Source organism: Dreissena polymorpha, chromosome 1 (assembly GCF_020536995.1).
Source record: "Dreissena polymorpha isolate Duluth1 chromosome 1, UMN_Dpol_1.0, whole genome shotgun sequence".
In the NCBI taxonomy this organism is placed as follows: domain Eukaryota; kingdom Metazoa; phylum Mollusca; class Bivalvia; order Myida; family Dreissenidae; genus Dreissena; species Dreissena polymorpha.
The window spans coordinates 130,977,016-130,997,446 of NC_068355.1; the positions used below are offsets into that span (position 1 = coordinate 130,977,016).

General features: G+C 36.6%; 1 protein-coding gene across 2 annotated transcripts in view; it reads left to right on the forward strand.

The window, feature by feature from the left end:
• The window catches only part of LOC127850017 (uncharacterized), a 36,296-nt gene extending 17,001 nt beyond the window's left edge, over positions 1-19,295 (forward strand). The window contains exons 2-3 of one of the 2 annotated variants that reach the window (XM_052382752.1): positions 7,277-7,454; positions 15,733-19,295. In XM_052382752.1, the coding sequence (XP_052238712.1) occupies positions 7,307-7,454; positions 15,733-18,887 (3,303 nt within the window). In that variant the 5' untranslated portion in view covers positions 7,277-7,306 and the 3' untranslated portion in view covers positions 18,888-19,295. The remainder of the gene's footprint in view (positions 1-7,276; positions 7,455-15,732) is intronic. The other variant, XM_052382760.1, reaches the window with a different exon arrangement.
• Positions 19,296-20,431: the final 1,136 nt, after the last annotated feature.

Genomic DNA, 20,431 nt, shown 5'->3' on the forward strand with positions numbered 1-20,431 from the left:
TGCCCAAAATTACCGCCGATATTTGGCTGCTTCCCGATTGCAAAAAATGACGTTTTTTCCCAAAAATCTGACCAAAATTTCCCCAAAAATGACCAAATTTTCCCAATGAAGCCAATAAGATTACAATGTCATTTAGCGTTATTTCGTAGAACGAGTGCCGATCGAGCTTGTCGAGTCTTCGCCGAATGACAACTGACTTACGAATGTTCGAGAATGTAGCCGAATATGATTTTAAGTTGCTATCCACCCATCTCTCTCTATATTGCGGAGGATGCAGACAACAGTCGATGTATCCCGATTGTTAACGCCTGTTTTTACACACGTCCCAGATGGCGGCAAGCAGCCGAGAAGTTTGCGATGAGCAGCGAAAATGATAAATAACACTAAAATTAACAGCGGTCCCGGATATCACATGGTTATTAGAAGATAAATTAATGTGTGTGTCACTTACCGCAAAATACTATGTTTGAGATGAACAACAACAAATATTTATTATAAATGTTCACAGTGAATGTGCGTCACAGAAATCTGTGTTGGGAAATTTGAGTTCACAAATTTAAAGCATTTAAGACGAGAACCGTTCGAAAATGGAAAGAAACAAACATGATTTGATTTATATGCAGGCTTTTTCCGCCCTATGCCACGGGTCCGAAATTCGGTCCCATTCCCAATGCAAATCTGGTTGTTTTTTTCCCAATTGAATTTTTTTTTTCCCAATTCCAAAAAAAAAAAAAAAAATATTTTTTTTTTTTTTTTACCTTAAAATATATAAGTTTACTGATACAGTGTAGAAAATAGAAAGTGTTGCATAATTATATTATCTGTTGCCTTGAATTTGTTTAAAAAACTGTAAATATGTTGATGATTATTTAAGACTTTCCTTATTTTCCTCAAAATCCGGCGCTTCGCACGATTTTTTTCACCTCAAAAAGGCCAGGCCTTTTCCCCGAATTCAGATTAAAAAACCTGCACTTATTTCACATGTTCATAATACTTTGTAAAATTTTTATAATAAGTTATCAAATTGTCGTTATTTACCAGTTAACGGCTTCTTGGAAATATAAGAAACACTATTTACATGCGATAATTTTTCCCAATTGAGCCAATTTTGCGAATAATTTTTTTCCCAAAACGGGGGTTTTCACGACGCGAAATTCCCAAAATTCCAGTGTGGCGTATTCCCAAAATGGAGCGGAAAAAGCCTGCCCTGGGGCGCCCCGCCAATAATAGGCCACACCCACCCAAATTGTCTTTTACTATAATTTCTTCATTTCTACACCTATTCACTTCTAATTGTTACTGAACTTTTCTTATGACAATACGGTCAATCTCAACTATGCATGGACCCATTACCAACCATGGGGCGCCCCTGGGTGAAACATGCGGCGTGGGGATACGCGTCAGCCTCTGCCGCGCCATTTCTAGTTTTTTATTACGTTGTACGAAGAGAATTTACATCATTTGCCTAAGTCCAGATTGGCTTGCTTAAATGTACGCAGGGAAATGATAAATTGCAGTGATTTTTTTTGATTTTTTTTTGTTACAGCCTGTGGCATTTGGATTGGGAAAATTAGCGCGATAAACCATGAAATTGGGAAAAATAGTGCGATAAACCATGAAATTGGGAAACATTATAAATATGATTATAAGAACAGAATAAAAATTGCTAAGTTCATGTTTGACAGCATTTTTATATTATAAAGTGTTGCTTTCATGTCTTCTTACAACGTTTAGTTAATATCCTTCCACATGCATATTAAACTTGCAATAATCTATAGATTCTTCAATATACATGTACCATTATCATTTAATCATAATATCTTTAAGAGTATGAATTTAATTCAGGATGTTTTTTTAAAGTAAAATATGATATGGTGAAAACATTAACAAATATTAACAAACACGCTTTTGTGTTCTTGCTGTGTTAATGTTGTATTAAATGGAGCTAAAATAATTCATTTCATTTGTTTACCTTTTAATATCTTGCACAATTGACATCCTCAGTTCAATGCTATATCACCAAACTATACAGCGTGACAAACATAATAAAGCAGAATATGCATATGAATCTGAATATACACAGATCCACTAACATATCAGGCTTTTTCCGCTCCATTTTGGGAATACGCCACACTGGAATTTTGGGAATTTCGCGTCGTGAAAACCCCCATTTTGGGAAAAAAAATATTCGCAAAATTGGCTCAATTGGGAAAAATTATCGCATGTAAATAGTGTTTCTTATATTTCCAAGAAGCTGTTAACTGGTAAATAACGACAATTTGATAACTTATTATAAAAATTTTACAAAGTATTATGAACATGTGAAATAAGTGCAGGTTTTTTAATCTGAATTCGGGGAAAAGGCCTGGCCTTTTTGAGGTGAAAAAAATCGTGCGAAGCGCCGGATTTTGAGGAAAATAAGGAAAGTCTTAAATAATCATCAACATATTAACAGTTTTTTAAACAAATTCAAGGCAACAGATAATATAATTATGCAACACTTTCTATTTTCTACACTGTATCAGTAAACTTATATATTTTAAGGTAAAAAAAAAAAAAAAAAATTTTTTTTTTTTTTTTTTTTGGAATTGGGAAAAAAAAAATTCAATTGGGAAAAAAACAACCAGATTTGCATTGGGAATGGGACCGAATTTCGGACCCGTGGCATAGGGCGGAAAAAGCCTGCAGGGTTGGTAAAAGGGCCATACATAGTTGAGATTGACCGCATATAATGTCATAAGAGATGTTCAGTATCAATTTGAAGTAAATCGGTGTATAAATGAAGAAATTATAGTAAAAGGCAATTTTGAATAATCGATATGTGCGTCATGCTATTCTCTTATCAGTGGATTATCCATTACCCCATGTGGTGTTTATGGCGATTACTTGTGAAAGTAGGTACCGAGTGCTCTTTTAAAACAGGGAATATTGATGCACTAATAGAGAAACCTTGATTGTTTTTGACTATCTCCACTTTCTTTTACTGAAAAATACACTGATTGGAAAATTTCAAGTGCCCCGGGGACTCTTGATTTCGAAATTCAAGCGCTTCGGCGAGGGATCGTTAAATGGCCTGTAGAAAGCCCTGTTGGTAATGGGGCCATGCATAGCTGAGATTGACCGTATTGTCATAAGAGAGGTTCAGTATCAATTTGAAGTGAATTGGTGTAGAAATGAAGAAATTATAGTAAATGGCAATTTTGGGTGGGCGTGGCCTATGTGGGCGGGATGCCCTATGGTTGGTGATGGGGCCATGCATAGCTGAGATTGACCGTACTGTCATGAGAGAGGTTCAGTATCAATTTGAAGTGAATCGGTGTAGAAATGAAGAAATTATAGTAAAAGGCTATTTTGGGTGGGCTTGGCCTATGTGGCCGGGGCGGCCCAGGGTTGGTTATGGGGCCATGCATAGTTGAGATCGACCATATTGATATAAGAGAGGCTCAGTATAAATTTGAAGTAAATCGGTGCAGAAATGAAGAAGTTAATGTAAAATAACATAAAAAAAATGAGTGAAAATCTCTGACCCGGCCCGTCCCAACCCCCATAACTTTTGACCCAGGGGTCAGATAAAAATTCTGTCACTGTCACCGTCGCACATATGCTCATAGCTACCATGTATGTGAGTTTCAAGGTTCTAGTGCTAATAGTGTAGAAGGAGCAGGTGGCCAGGACGGACGGACAGATGCACATCAATACATCATCCCCACTTTTTCTCCGAAAAACATGGGGATAAATATAAACAGCCGATTGTCTTTTGCCAAAATATGAGACTTGTTATCGTAAAAATTAGAGCTAATTTGTGTGCTGGATTTAAAAAAAATAGTTAGCCAGTCGGTATGTATACTCTGTATCATCTAGACGTATGGTAAATTTAGTATTAATTTTTTTAACAGACAGTCATTATTGAGTCAAGTGCTTATGTGTTTATCTGCATGAAGAGGTCAGCATGGCTATTTCGAAGCCAAAACAAATTACTTCTCAAAGTAAAATTGATTCTTTTTATACGGCAAAAGTTGCATCGAGTAAAAGCATTGTACTGCCAATATTGATTTAATTTCCTCTGTTTTCAAATAAAAAAGGACACACTTAAACGCTAATAAAACAACTTTTGAAAGTTGGCAAAAAAGTTTTCCGTGGCTCACGGTGGTGGACAATAAGGACAAAGTTCATAAACCAAGGACAGTTAAGAAACAAAAACACTTTAAGAAACCTACTACTATGAAGGAATACAAATAGTTAATGGTTTATTGTGTTTAAAATGATTAAAGTAGTGTGTCTGTACCCCGGCTATATTCTTGCTTAACTTTTAGCAAATTACCCTTCAAGCAAGGCAAAATTTGACCATTTAATACCCCCATGCTTTGAAAAGTGGGGGTATTTACCCCCATGGGTCAAAAATTAGATCAAAGGTCAAGGTCACTGTGTCTTAGTGTGACCTCTTAAAAAAAGCTTTCATTTCTTCAAAAATGCACCCACAGCCAAGCGTGGCATCCGTTATGCAGTGCTCTTGTTTAAGTTTATTCATCGCTTTCCTTAATTGGTAACCAACAACGTCTGTTTAGTGATGCGCACGAAATCTGTCTGCAGAACTGCGATTGTGTTTACAGATTTTTTTTATGCCCCCTTTCGAAGAAAAGGGGGCATATAGTAATCGGACTGTCCATCTGTCCGTCTTTCCATCACACTTTGCGTTTAGGTTTCGAAAAATGCTCATAACTTCTATGTCCCTTGAGATATAACCTTTATATTTGGTATGCATGTGTACATGGACAAGGCCTTTCCATGCGCACACAATTTTTATGTCCCCCACTATAGTAGTGGGGGACATATTGTTTTTGCCCTGTCTGTTTGTTGGTCTGTTAGTTGGTTGGTCTGTTGGTTGGTTTGCGCCAACTTTAACATTTTGCAATGACTTTTGCTATATTGAACATAGCAACTTGATATTTGACATGCATGTGTATCTCATGGAGCTGCACATTTTGAGTGGTGAAAGGTCAAGGTCATCCTTCAAGGTCAGAGGTCAAATATATGTGGCCCAAATCGCTTATTTTATGAATACTTTTGCAATATTGAAGATAGCAACTTGATATTTGGCATGCATGTGTAACTTATGGAGCTACACATTTTGAGTGTTGAAAGGTCAAGGTCATCCTTCAAGGTCAGAGGTCAAATATATGTGGCCCAAATCGCTTATTTTATCAATTCTTTTGCAATATTGAAGATAGAAACTTGATATGTGGTATGCATGTGTATCTCATGGAGCTGCACATTTTGAGTGTTGAAAGGTCAAGGTCATTCTTCTAGGTCAAATATATGGGTCAAAATTGCTCATGTAATGTATTTTCTGCAATATTGAAGCTAGCAATTTTATATTTGACATGCATGTGTATCTCATGGAGCTGCACATTTTTAGTGGTGAAGGGTCAAGGTCAAACGTCATATAGGGGGACATTGTGTTTCACAAACACATCTTGTTTACCCGTGACCATGAACTTAGGGTCGCTTAGGTTTCGAAATCTGTGTTGAGTTTTCGAAAAATGCTCATAACTTCTATGTCCCTTGAGATATAACCTTCATATTTGGTATGCATGTGTATATGGACAAGGCCTTTCCATAGCCACACAATTTTTTTATCCCCTGTGACCTTGACCATGAACTTAGGGTCTGCGTTTAGGTTTCGAAATCTGCGTTAAGGTTTCGAAAAATGCTCATAACTTCTATGCCCCTTGAGATATAACCTTCATATTTGTTATGCATGTGTATATGGACAAGGCCTTTCCATACCCACACAATTTTTTTCCTCTGTGACCTTGACCTTGAACTTGGGGTCCGCGTTTAGGTTTTCAAATCTGTGTTTAGGTTTCGTAAAATGCTCATAACTTCTATGTCCCTTGAGATATAACCTTCATATTTTGTATGCATGTATATATGGACAAGGCTTACGCTTAGGATCATGAAACTGTATAGGTACATTGATCATGAATCGCAGATGACCTCTATTGATTTTCAGGTCACTAGGTGAAAGGTCAAGGTCACAGTGACTCGACACAGTTGAGTAAAATGGTTTTCTGATGATAACTCAAGAATAGTTTAGCCTAGGATCATGAAACTTCATAGGTTCATTGATCATGACTGGCAGATGACCCCTATTGATTTTCAGGTCAAAGGTCACAGTGACAAAAAACGTATTCACACAATGGCTGCCACTACAACTGACAGCCCAGTGAGGGGGGCATGCATGTTTTACAAACAGCCCTTGTTCCCAAAGAGGAGCTAAAAATTCCCAATGAAAGGTTTACAAAATTTTTTTTTTTTATGTCCCCCACTATAGTAGTGGGGGACATATTGTTTTTGCCCTGTCTGTTGGTCTGTTGGTCTGTCTGTTTGCGCCAACTTTAACATTTTGCAATAACTTTTGCTATATTGAAGATAGCAACTTCATATTTGGCATGCATGTGTATCTCATGAAGCTGCACATTTTGAGTGGTGAAAGGTCAAGGTCATCCTTCAAGGTCAGAGGTCAAATATATGTGGCCAAAATCGCTCATTTTATAAATACTTTTGCAATATTGAAGATAGCAACTTGATATTTGGCATGCATGTGTATTTCATGGAGCTGCACATTTTGTGTTGTGAAAAGTCAAGGTCATCCTTCAAGGTCAGAGGTCAAATATTTGTGGCCCAAATCGCTTATTTTGTAAATACTTTTGCAATATTGAAGATAGCAACTTGATATTTGGCATGCATGTGCATCTCATGGAGCTGCACATTTTGAGTGGTGAAAGGTCAAGGTCATCCTTCAAGGTCAGAGGTCATATATATGTGGCCCAAATCGCTTTTTCATGAATACTTTTGCAATATTGAAGATAGCCACTTGATATTTGGCATGCACATTTGGAGTGGTGAAATGTCAAGGTCATCCTTCACAAGGTCAAGGTCATCCTACAAGGTCAAACATCATATAGAGGGACATTGTGTTTCACAAACACATCTTGTTTTTTTTTAGATCTCAATATTTTGGTCATCTCCTATCCACATAACATCAACCTTAGTAAATATAATACTGGACACACTTGTATTCTCAATTTTGAAGCATTTGTTAGCAAAACAACAACAACACTAATTTCCGAATTTTATTCAAAACGCCGCGAATTTTCCCAATCCAAAGAGACCCGGCCCCATTCCCAAAAGGGTGAAAAAAACACTGGTTTTTCTCTTTTTGTGTAAGAATCATCTTTGAAGCCTTACATGTATTAGTTGAATATGTTTTCAGGTTCCAGCCACTTAGAATGCTAAATCCAAGATGTTAGAAGAAGAAATTGATCATGGCGCTACGCGGAAAAGGCGCAGACGTTCTGTCCGCAACCTCCGTCGAACGTCTGGCATCATTTTACTGCCAAATATAAATGATGAGATTGAGGCAGCATTAGAAAAAATTGAAGTTAATCAAGGTATTCTGGGTTGTGCAGTCTTTGAATTAAAACAAATTTGGTCAGGCTTTTTCCGCTCCATTTTGGGAAAACGCCACACTGGAATTTTGGGAATTTCCTGTCGTGAAAACCCCCATTTTGGGAAAAAAATTAATCGCAAAATTGGCTCAATTGGGAAAAATTATCCCATGTAAATAGTGTTTCTTATATTTCAAAGATGCCGTTAACTGGTAAATAACGACAATTTATTATTAAAGTTTTACAAAATATTATGAACGTGTGTGATAAGTGCAGTTTTTTTAATCTGAATTTGGGGAAAAGGCTTGGCATTTTTTGAGGTGAAAAAAAAATCGCGTGAAGCGCCGGATTTTGAGAAAAATAAGGAAAGTCTTAAATAATCATTAAAATATTTTACAGTTTTTAAAACAAATTCAAGGCAACAGATAATTTAATTATGCAATACTTTCTATTTTCTACACTGGATACACTTATATATTTTAAGGAGAAAAAAAAAAAAAAAATTTTTTTTTTTTTTTTTTTTTAATTGGGAATTTTTTTTTCAATTGGGAAAAAAACAACCAGATTTGCATTGGGAATGGGGCCGAATTTCGGACCCGTGGCATAGGGCGGAAAAAGCCTGTTGGTCATTAATATCCATCAATTCATAGAAATGCTGTGATGATAGAAGTGAATTTACATGCATTTAAGTTTTCTCAGCAGTAGTTTTTCACCAAAACTTGTAAAGACCTATTCTGATAAATTTGTGAACAGTAATGTATGTTTTCCCATATTTGTGCAATTTTTACTTTATTTGAAAACACAGATGTGGAATGTAAACATTACCAAATTAAGCTCAGATTGTTTTCAAACCATATAATACAGTCATGTACACTGCCTGTGTACACACAATCAATAAATATGTAATGAATAATAATAATGTATCCCAATTGTGTGTTTTTCTCAAAATTGTTTTAACAAGTTATAAAGTAGACAAATATCTGTTTAAGTGTTTTTGTTCAATCAGCTGAAAAAAACTGCCTTTCATGTCTTACTGTCTCATTTTAAAATTACCTCCTATTCGCTCATGTTACATTTTTAAATTGATAAAAATTCTGTTGTGTGTCCTTGTCAATGAAATTTAAACTTCAACTCAAAGGTTTCTTAGAAATTAGAACCAGACTCCTTTAAATTTTCTTTGAAAAAAAATCATTTGATAAACTTATAAGTTTTTTGTGATCAAAATAGCAGAAATTTTGGGCATCTGAAAATTATGCCAAGTCATTATTCTGCATCAACACATCAGCAAAAACAAAACAAACCAGAATAATTATCCCCTGCCAAAGGCAAAATGATATACTTGTAATGTAGAAACGTGCTTTTCTGTCAGTCAGTCTTTCACAAAACTTTTTAGGTCTATATTATCTCAGAAACTATATTATTAGATATCAGCATGAAACTGCATTGGTGTATAGATTACATATAAATGAAGATAAGTGCCATGCTTAAGAACCATAAACCTTCACTTTCTTAAATAAGAGTTATTGCCCTTTGTTTTTGTATTATGAAACTTTTCAGGGCTCTATCTCAGATACACAGTGTTTTTTTTGGATGAAATATTCGGCGTTATTCGGCCCCATTCCCCCATCTTCAGAGTATATATTTTCCCCCCAAATATTTTTAAGATTCCCCTTTCGGTAGTGTTATTCAATTTTAATCAATACCTCATTTAAATACGTCTTTCGATACGAATTTACTACAATTTTCCTGAACTGCATCCGCGTGTTTACTTTATTTTAGCCTTTACCGCAAACCGTACGTAGTTCACTATCACGACTTTCGATTTACGACATCTACCACAAACCATACCTATTCCAACATGTCGCACAACAACAAAAGCTATCGTAAAAAAATTGACAAATCTGTTTTAAATTGATATTCTTTTCAAACAAGTACAACTTAAAAGTCAGTCTTCTTCAAATACCGGCAGTGAAACGCCAGAAACGTCCGGTCAACAGAGTGTTGAAAGACTGTTTAGTTTGCTCAACCTGCTTTGCACGCCACAGAGTAACAGGCTTGGGGAAGCTACACTGGAGTCCCTGATCAGACTTTGTCTGCACACGGAGAGACTTGGTGAAAAGGAGGTCACCAGAATAATTGATTAATTCGCTGAAAAGCCCAGAAATGTTGAACTTTGAACATGAACATAACATGTTTATGAATAAAAGAGTTTGAATTATGTTTTTCTCCCTCTGTATGGTGAATTATAGTGTTAAAACTTGATTTTGTACTGTTACTAGCTAAGCATAGAAATTTCCCCCTTTTCCCCTTTTACGCGCGAATTTTCCCCCCCTCAGGGGACCCGACCCCCTTCCCCCAAAACTGAAAAAAAAACACTGGATACATGTATCATACAACATTTCAACATGAAACTTCATGCCTGATGGATGTGTACAAATCAATTGGAAGAAATGCTATGCACAAAAACCATAACCATGCACTTTCTTACCTAAGAGTTTTTGCTCTTTCTTGGTTTTGACTTTGTATGTTGTAATTTTCAAGGCTATATCTCAGAAACGTTACAGGATTTCAACATGAAACTTCATGGGTGTGTAGATTTCAATGAGGATAGGGTCAATTCATAAAAACAAATGCCCTATACCAGTGCCCCAGATAAGCTGCGTATCTGCGTCTTTTACCCTATTAAAATGTTTAAAAACGCAAAGAAATACAATATCATGCGTATTGAAAACGCAACCAATTTGACTTTTACGCAAACTCGTCAAATGGGATGCGTACAATTCAATGGCTTCGATCGAAAATGGTTTTCTCATTTTCGGTATTTTCTTTTTTGAAGTATTATCGTAACGAGGCGATGCTTTCATTCAGCAAGCACCTGGATGTTGGAGCAAGAAACAGTCAAAGTAAATAAAACGCTCTGCGGACTAGATTTCATAGTAAAATAAAGCGTCTGACCAAATAATTTACGACGACATACATGCGTTTTCAATCTGACTCAATCGTTTTATAACTCAGTTCACCCTATTTCAAGAATGAAATCACCCTATTTTTCAAAATCAAAGGGTGAAAACCCTATTTCCCAAATAATTATCTGGGCCACTGCCTATACTTAATTATAACATATTAATTATAAACCCTACACATAATGATTATCCTGGCATAAAAAGGAGTTTGCAATGACCCATAAAGGGCAGTGGATATCAATTCAACGAATTTGCTTGTTGAATGTTCATTTTGGTTCCCTATTGCAGTGCATGAGATTAGTAATAGAGGAATCCTATTTTTAGTTCCAAATCAAGCCGATCATAGCGTGGGGTTTTCTTGGATTATTTTGCGTAAATAAACTAGCTTTCGCTGACCACTCTTATCACTATAAAGATCACCATATTTTATTGCCCGAAGTATTTATACAAGGCACGTTTTTGGATCAAGGCACTAAAGATGGGAATGGCGTTTTAATTAGTTGTGTGTGAAAAAGCGCTTGTCACTATCAATCAATTATTTCAGTGGTTTATTGCAGTTTGTTGGATTTGTTATACCTGCCACACAACTCCATCTTTACTTTGTACTCCATGATAAAATCGTGGCCAATTAATAGAGACATATTATGTCAATGGAATGAAATCCTGGAGAAAATTGTGCTTTTCATGCTTAATATTGTCAAAACTTTTTGTCGGCACATACAACAGTTAATCAAAATTTTATTGATCATTGAAATCATTACACATAACTTTTAATATTTTGTTTAGTTCTTAAATGAGCATTATTAAAAGTGTAAGCCGAAACAAATGTCTGAATTTTAATGCAAATACTAATCTCATAATGTGTATCTCATGAAGCTGCACATTTTGAGTCAAAGGTCAAGGTCATTCTTCAAGGTCAAAAGTCAAAAACTACAATCCAAGGGAAGTAATAATCTTTAAAAGGGAGAAAATGTCTAAACCTGCCAAATGATGTATTAAAATATTATTTCAATGCGGCGCAATAGGGGGCATTGTGTTTCTGACAAACACATCTCTTGTTTGTTGATACTTAGTCCCGATAAAAAAGAGTGAGAAAATTATGATGCGCCCCCAGTGTTTTTTTTCACAAATAGGGGAATGGTGAGGGGGCCCGTCCAAAGGGGAAAAACAAGTCGTTTTTTAGGAAAAGGGGAAACTTAAAAATTCACTCTTTTATATGTTATGAAGTTTTTTATATGAATACACATGTATGTATGTATGTTATATTCACAGCTAATTTCTCTGTCCTTTTTTTAAAATATATCCCAATGATTTTTATGCCCCCCTTCGAAGAAGAGGGGGTATATTGCTTTGCTCATGTCGGTCGGTCGGTCTGTCGGTCGGTCCGTCCACCAGGTGGTTGTCAGACGATAACTCAAGAACGCTTGGGCCTAGGATCATGAAACTTCATAGGTACATTGATCATGACTTGCAGATGACCCCTATTGATTTTGAGGTCACTAGGTCAAAGGTCAAGGTCACGATGACCCGAAATAGTAAAATGGTTTCCGGATGATAACTCAAGAATGCATACGCCTAGGATCATGAAACTTCATGGGTAGATTGATCATGACTCGCAGATGACCCCTATTGATTTTGAGGTCACTAGGTCAAAGGTCAAGGTCACGGTGACCCGAAATAGTAAAATGGTTTTCGGATAACTCAAGAACGCATACGCCTAGGATCATGAAACTTCATAGGTAGATTGATCATGACTTGCAGATTACCCCTATTGATTTTGAGGTCACAAGGTCAAAGGTCAAGGTCACGTTGACCCGAAATAGTAAAATGATTTTCGAATGATAACTCAAGAACGCTTTTGCCTAGGATCATGACACTTCATAGGTACATTGATCGTGACCCGCAGATGACCCCTATTGATTTTCAGGTCACTAGGTCAAAGGTCAAGGTCACAGTGACAAAAATCGTATTCACACAATGGCTGCCACTACAACGGACAGCCCATATGGGGGCCATGCATGTTTTACAAACAGCCCTTGTTTCAACATTAGTTTCAGACAGTTTAGCCTTCATGCACACTCTCAGTTTTCCTAGCCATTTTGAGTCTAATTGGGACTTTTTTATCGATAGAATGGCAAATTTGAGCATTTTTTAATCAATAAAATGGACCAAATTGGAATGTTTTTATCATCAAATATTGACACAATATATGCAGATACATCAGGACTTTTCTTGGCCATTTTGGGAAAAGCATGAAATTCATATGAAAAGTACACTGATTAAAGAAATACTAATTTAATGTAACTCTTTATAATAATTCAAAATCATATTATATTATTAATTTGTTATATACTTTGTTAGTTGTTATGAAATTAATATTTATTATAAGAGAGTTGTTTCTACAAAAAAAAATTTTTTTTTTTTATTCTGGAGGGGATTTTTTTCTACAAAATCTTGGAAAAATATATACTCTTTTTTGAGGGGAATGGGGCCGAATATCGGCCCCGAAATTGCCATAAAAAAAACACTGACCCCATCCGCATGCAGCGTTTGACGCGTATTATCACTCTAGTTCGTTGTTGCTTTATTTGACTCGTCAGCAATTCAATAATTTTGCAAATTCTTACAGAAGTTTACTAACAGATTTTCTGCTATTTGAAAAAGGTTGTAAAATGCACCTTATCCCAAAGCAAACGTACCTGATCCCAAACAGAAATTCTTACAAAAATTTCCAATTTCTAACAAAGAATCTAACTATAATTAAAATGATTTTGTCTAGTAGATGTGTCAATATTTGTTGATAAAAAATACCACTTTGGTCCATTTTGTCTATAAAAATTTCCCAAATTTGCCTATTATTTATTATGCCCCCCTTCGAAGAAGAGGGGGTATATTGCTTTGCACATGTCGGTCGGTCCACCAGGTGGTTTCCGGATGATAACTCATGAACGCTTAGGCCTAGGATCATGAAACTTCATAGGTACATTGATCATGACTGGCAGATGACCCCTATTGATTTTGAGGTCACTAGGTCAAAGGTCAAGGTCACTGTGACCCAAAATAGTAAAATGGTTTCCAGATGATAATTCAAGAACGCTTATGCCTAGGATCATGAAACTTGATGGGTAGATTGATCATGACTCGCAGACCCCTATTGATTTTCAGGTCAAAGGTCAAGGTCACGGAGACCCGAAATAGTAAAATGGTTTCCGGATGAAAACTCAAGAACGCTTATGCTTAGGATCATGAAACTTAATAGATAAATTGATCATGACTCGCAGATGACCCCTATTGATTTTGAGGTCACTAGGTCAAAGGTCAAGGTCATGGTGATCCGAAATAGTAAAATGGTTTTCGGATGATAACTCAAGAACGCTTATGCTTAGGATCATGAAACTTAATAGGTAAATTGATCATGACTCGCAGATGACCCCTATTGATTTTCAGGTCACTAGGTCAAAGGTCAAGGTCACGGTGACCCAAAATAGTAAAATGGTTTCCGGATGAAAACTCAAGAACGTTTATGCTTAGGATCATGAAACTTAATAGGTAAATTGATCATGACTCGCAGATGACCCCTATTGATTTTGAGGTCACTAGGTCAAAGGTCAAGGTCACGGTGACCCGAAATAGTAAAATGGTTTCCGGATGATAACTCAAGAACGCTTATGCCTAGGATCATGAAACTTGATAGGTAGATTGACCATGACTCGCAGATGACCCCTTTTGATTTTGAGGTCACTCGGGCAAAGGTCAAGGTCACGGTGACCCGAAATAGTAAAATGGTTTCCGGATGATAACTCAAGAACGCTTATGCCTAGGATCATGAAACTTGTTAGGTACATTGATCATGACTGGCAGATGACCCCTATTGATTTTCAGGTCACTAGGTCAAAGGTCAAGGTCACAGTGCAGGGGTTTTTTTTACTAAGAAAGTGACGCCGATATTTGGCGTCTTCCCCTACCAGAATTTTTCCCCTTAAAATACAATTTCCCCACCAAAAATATCATTTTTCACCAAAATATAATATTTTCTCTCAAAGAAATGTTTATTTTTCCTTGGGTCATTCGACAATTATCCAATTTGCACCATGTACAACGAATTCGCGCTCTCTCTCTCCAGACGAACACACAACATCTGGGAATCCCAGTTATTCTAAATATAGCTCTTAAATAACGTCATGTAAACTGGGCAACTAATCGTAATAATCATGTGACTATTTTACTGGATACCGGTCTTGCGCGAGAAGGCTGTTTCGTCAATTAATTACCGGAAACCAGTCGAATTTTCATCCGGGCTATGTGCAAGCCGAGGTATAAAGGTGAAAACAGAAAAAAATGTCTCACAATTAGCGTTCTTACACAAACAAAATAAAACATTCGAACTCGGAAGATACTGAACGCATCGAGGCATTTTTTAAGAAAGAATCATCGAAAACCGTTATAACCCAGCAGGATTCCGAGGTAATCAACATCGAACATTGTGAAAGTGAAAGTAGACAATCGGCAGCTGCCGCTCCTTTCCCTTCCAATACTGTAGCAAATCAAGATCGTCAACCCATTCATCATGAAATTGAAATCACAAAATTGACATCGTCCCCCGGCCCCAGTACAAAAATATAGTTGAAAACATTTCCCATTATTAGATCTACACCTGCAACTTTATTAAGGACTTTGACTTTAATACCTGTTAAATGTGTTTAAGAACAAAAAGGACAGAGACAAGTCTCTTTTGATGAGTTATAGACATTGAAATGAACAGTTTTTATTTTTTTCCCCTAATATCTCTCTTTCGCAGTCTTTTTTTCCCCTTTCACCCAGCGTCCAGCGTCTTCCCCTTTCTCTAAAAAAAAACCCTGCAGTGACCCGAAATAGTAAAATGGTTTCCCGATGATAACTCAAGAAAGCTTATGGCTAGGATCATGAAACTTCATAGGTACATTGATCATGACTCGCAGATGACCCCAATTGATTTTCAGGTCACAAGGTCAAATGTCAAAGTCACAGTGACAAAAAACATATTTACAAAATGGCTGTCACTACAACTGAGAGCCCATATGGGGGGCATGCATGTTTTACAAACAGCCCTTGTTTAAAAAATCAGTCCCACTTTGACAAGACTCCTTTTCACAAAATGGCTAGAAAAACCCTTGACTTATCTGTACATGTTCTGGTACAATATGGACAATTGATTATGCCACTCCTGCAAGTGCTGAGCCAGCTGACCAATTTGCAGTGTTTTGCAGCATTAGGGTACTTTTGTGATCTTAAATATTGCCCTAGAATGATGAATGTATAAATTAATCTTCCAATTTCAGATCATGAAGCTGAGGCCCCTGAGGTCTATGGGAGCCTCTGGATGGAATGCCAGGCGCCAGTAACAAAAAAACGAAGAAGACGCTCCAACTTTGTCGTGGGACTGCCCTTAGACGAAGACCATGAATGCTGCACTGACAGAAACCAATATATGGGTAATGAGCCGAAGACTGAATATTCTGATATCCAAAGTCATGAAAATGAAGTTGTGGGTATTTATTCAGACCAGACTTTTAATAAAAACCAGGACTTTGAAAGCAGTGGTTATGAAAGATCCAAAATTGAAAGCAATGCTTGGAACCAAGGTGAAATAAATAAGAGTGCTTACAATGATGACTATTATAAAAGTGCTGATTTGCAGGCTATGAAACTTAGAAATTCTGACAAGGACACCAATGCTATTAATTTGCAACCAAACTCTGGTATTGAAGATGATAGTATGCTTCCAAAGATTGTATCAGCAATTAAAGATGTAAGTACCCCTCTGTCTGAGCACAATTTATCTCTCACTTCAAAGTTGTCCCCTGCATCCATGTCACCAGATTACCCGATGTCTCCTGATAAATTTGTCGCAGACTTTCACGAAAGCTTTACCTCAGTTTCTGAGAGCAACCAGGATCTTAACAGCGAGAATACCAATGACAACAGTTGGAGAGTAAACTTAATAGATTATGATAAGGATATCAATCTTTGTAATGTTTCTGTAAGGTCTGATTCCAGCTCTGAAAAGGAAAATACCAGTGTATTTGAAAGAAATGCTTTAGATGTGACTCCTCAAGACACAGGGTTTCCTGATGATGTTGGAAGCAACAGATCGCCTGGATTTCTCGAACTCTGTAAAACATTTGCGGGAAAAGTGGTTGATTTTGTGAAAACTAGTCCCTCGTATTTGACAGGTACAATAAAAGATTCTACAAACTTGCTGAATGTTGCAACTAATTCAACTTCTCCCTGTTTGAGCAAAGAAAAACAAGTTTCAAAGAAGATTGTGGCATTGAGCATTGAACAATCCACGTTGCAACCATTTAAACTGACAGTTTGCAATGTTGCAGAAGACCAGGATACATTAGCAAATACAACCAACCAGACAGAAGGTGTTATTAATCAGTGTACAACCATTGACAGGTCAACTTCTGCAGCTTGCTTTGATAAATCTCAGAAAAAAGACCACACTGAGTGTCTAAGTAATGGAAAGATGAAAAGGACTTCACAGACTTTCTTCAACGCATTTAATGCTATAAGCAGTGCCTTTAACAGGGAACGCTCATGTAGTGCCAGCAGTTTGCCAGAAAAATCTCCCGCAGGTGTTGAGAGTCAAGAAAATAATACATCAGAGGAGTGTAAAGAGGAATCTGGCGTTGAACGAGACAGGGTACAAGATTCTTTAAATGAACAGGTTGAGACTTCCTGTGATTCTCATGCAACAAGTTTGCTTTTAAAAGAAACTGAGTCATCATCAAAAACTACTGTTACTTGTCAGAAAACAGGTTTTGAATGTGCTGAAAAACCTACCGTTTGCAATGAGGAGATTGAAAATATGGAGGCCAAAACTTTGGATCATGAGCTTACCGCAAATACACCTAATGGTCATGTGCCCACAAATGAAAATCTGTTAGAAAGTGGGTCTAACCAAGGGTCTAACCAAATGGATAATGAAGCCCATCTGATAAAGCCTTCTTCTAAGAGAAAGCATAAGAGACGAGCCTTATCAGTACCACCTGCTTATTCCATCCATGAGAATGGTGATTGTCTTGTTTATCATGATGTGCCAAAATTGTCAGATTTGTGTGAAATGACTCTGAAAATCTATCCAGAGGGTCCTACCCCGGTGGTTAAAAGTAAAGCTAGAGTTTCCAAAACAAAAGACAACTCACAAAGAAGACGATCTGGAAGACATACAGTTATAAAAAACCTATGTGAGGATAACAAGTCTGGGAAATCCTGTTCTTACACACAGACTTGTACAGATATCAATGATTTTCAGATTGCAGTGATCAGTGAAAGTACTTGTAAAAGTCCTGAAGCCATCAATGAAAACATAAACCGAAATGCCAATAGTATTTGTTCAGATGATAAACAAATATCTAAATGTGTCAAAGATTCAGTCAAGAAGAGAAGGCAACGATCATTCAGTGTAGTCAAAGCATTGGAAGAGATTTCAGATGAGGAACAGATAAAAATAGATAGTGCTAGCAAAAGAAATGTTTGCAGTGACAACCAAGATGAGGTTGATGGGTGTTCGGAAAGGTCGGGACTGAGCCAGCAGCTAGAAACAGGGATTGCTATGTTGGATATTTCGGAAAGACAAATTCTGGATTATCAGAAAACAATGGATGAATCTATGCCAGCCTGTGAAGAAAACACGATGAGTGTCAATTACTTTGACATCTGTAATGAACAGAAAGTTCAAAAGCGTCGAGGTAGACCTCCAAAATCAAGCCTGGTCTCACTTAATGTTGGAGAAACTGCATTGACAAGTATTACTGAAGAGCTTTCGCAAGTGGCCATTAAAGAAATTGGTTCCATCGCTCAGAATCTGGTTTGTGAAAGCATACAAAATGGAAAGATGCTGACCCCTGAGGACATCATATCTCCAGATTACCATTCTGTACCAAGAAAAAGGCGCCGAAGATCTTCTACTATGTCACTGAAGATGATACAGGACGAAATGGCTAATTCCCATACTGAGAGTAGTGTGACAGAAAATCAAAGCAGTGAAATCTCTGCGAAAACACAAACTGAGAATAGTATGGCAGAAAATCAAAGCACTAAGATCACTGCAAAAACAAATCGAAAGAGAAAGCAGGAAGAGGTTTCTCCGGAACAGCTGGAACTTCTTTACAGAAACAAGAATTTTGTGAAACCAGAGGAAAAGAAGTCCTGGCAAACAATTTTTGAAAGTCCACATGTGTCTGGGGAAGTGTATGGGAAAAAGCGCCTTCAGAGACACATTGATTTTACACAACCTACGCTTGTTAAATTGAAGCGACGGGTGCAGAAGGCCATGAAAAATGGATGGGATCCAAAAAGAAAGAGAAAAACGGAGCTGAAAGATGAGTATGTGAGGGAAAAACTGGATAAATTCTGGTCTGAAATGGAGGAAAATCCAGAAAATTCTCTGGAAAACAAACTGAAAAATATGTTTGCAACACAGTAAATTGTACGATATGTTCTTGTATATCCATGCTTATCGTCTTGTTTTACCCACGTTCTGATGTCATTTAAACGTAGCAAATTTTATTTGATATGTCAGACATGTTAATATGACTGCATTATTCATAATGGACATGTACATGTTTAAACTTTTTAAAGTCTTATTTTAATGAAAAATGTTCATGTATGTAATTAACATGATTTTGTACTAAGTAAGTCTAATGCCATTGAGTCTTTTGCAATGTGACACTGCTAAAATAAATGCTGTTTTAATAACTTTCAAACTTAAGTGTCATTTTATATATATATCTGAATAATGTAAATTTTCCTAAATTAGTAGTCAGTTCGTTTTTAAAAGCTGTAATTATTGTGCCTTTCTGTTTATGATTTTGATAAAACAATCATTTGTGAACCTTTATTTGTTATTTATTATATAACAGTTACCTATATTTGAAATGTCCTGTTCAATCTTAATTGTTTTAAGGTACATGTATCTTTAAATTTCGGCCTTTGTCGTATGTCGTCTTTTTCGTCTGTGCGCAAGGTCAAACAACACCATGCTTTAAGTTGAGATAGTTGTTAATCAGCTATTATAAATATTGAATACTGTTCAAAGTTGTTTTAAATCCGTATACATAAATAATAATTTAACCGCGAATATTATTAAAAACAACCTGTTGTTTATCTGACACAATGTTCATTTGCCTGGCATAAACTGACGTGGGAGAATATATTGCTTGCCCCGTCTGTTGGTTCCTTTGTTTGTGCGTCCGTCTGTACAATGGTCAATCAAAAGGAAATGTTTCTTATAACATCAATAGTGTCTCCTACACAGTTGAAATACTTGCATGACGTTGTCATTGAACAATATCCGAAAACCATCGTCGTCTGACCTCATCTTGACCTTACAACTGTCTTACTTTTTTCCTAAGACTAAATCGGAAGGCCTTAATTCTTGCTAAACTTAAATTGACGTTTTTGTGAAGAGCCCATAAACACTCAAAACCAACAATTTTTTCGTACAATATTTCGGAAAATAAAGTTTACACATAAAAGCCAAAATTTCTAAACTAGATGTGGTCTGGTAACAGATTTAACGCAATACAAAATGCTCATTTCATGGGTTGTGATTGAAAAGGCGTCAATGTATAAAGCTTAATTATAGCTGATACATTTCCGGTTTCACCAGAGGGGACTTATGGTTTGCGCTGTGTGTGTCCGTCAGTCTGTCACACTTTTCTGAGTCCTGTGATAACTTTAAAGGTAATATTTTTTTCATTAAACTTGAAACATGGATAGATGGCAATATGGACATTATGCACGTCATTTCATTTTGTTCCTTAGTAAAAAAAATCTGGTTGCTAATGCAAATATATATGTAAAATCTGACAATGGTGGAGCCGGTAGGGGACATATATTGCTTGGTAATACATAATATTCTAAAATATTTCATGGAAAAGGTTGTTATGACTCCAGCATCTACAGATACCCGGTGGCATATAACTACTATTTGTGAAATGTGCAAGCTTGCATGGATACCTATCGTTT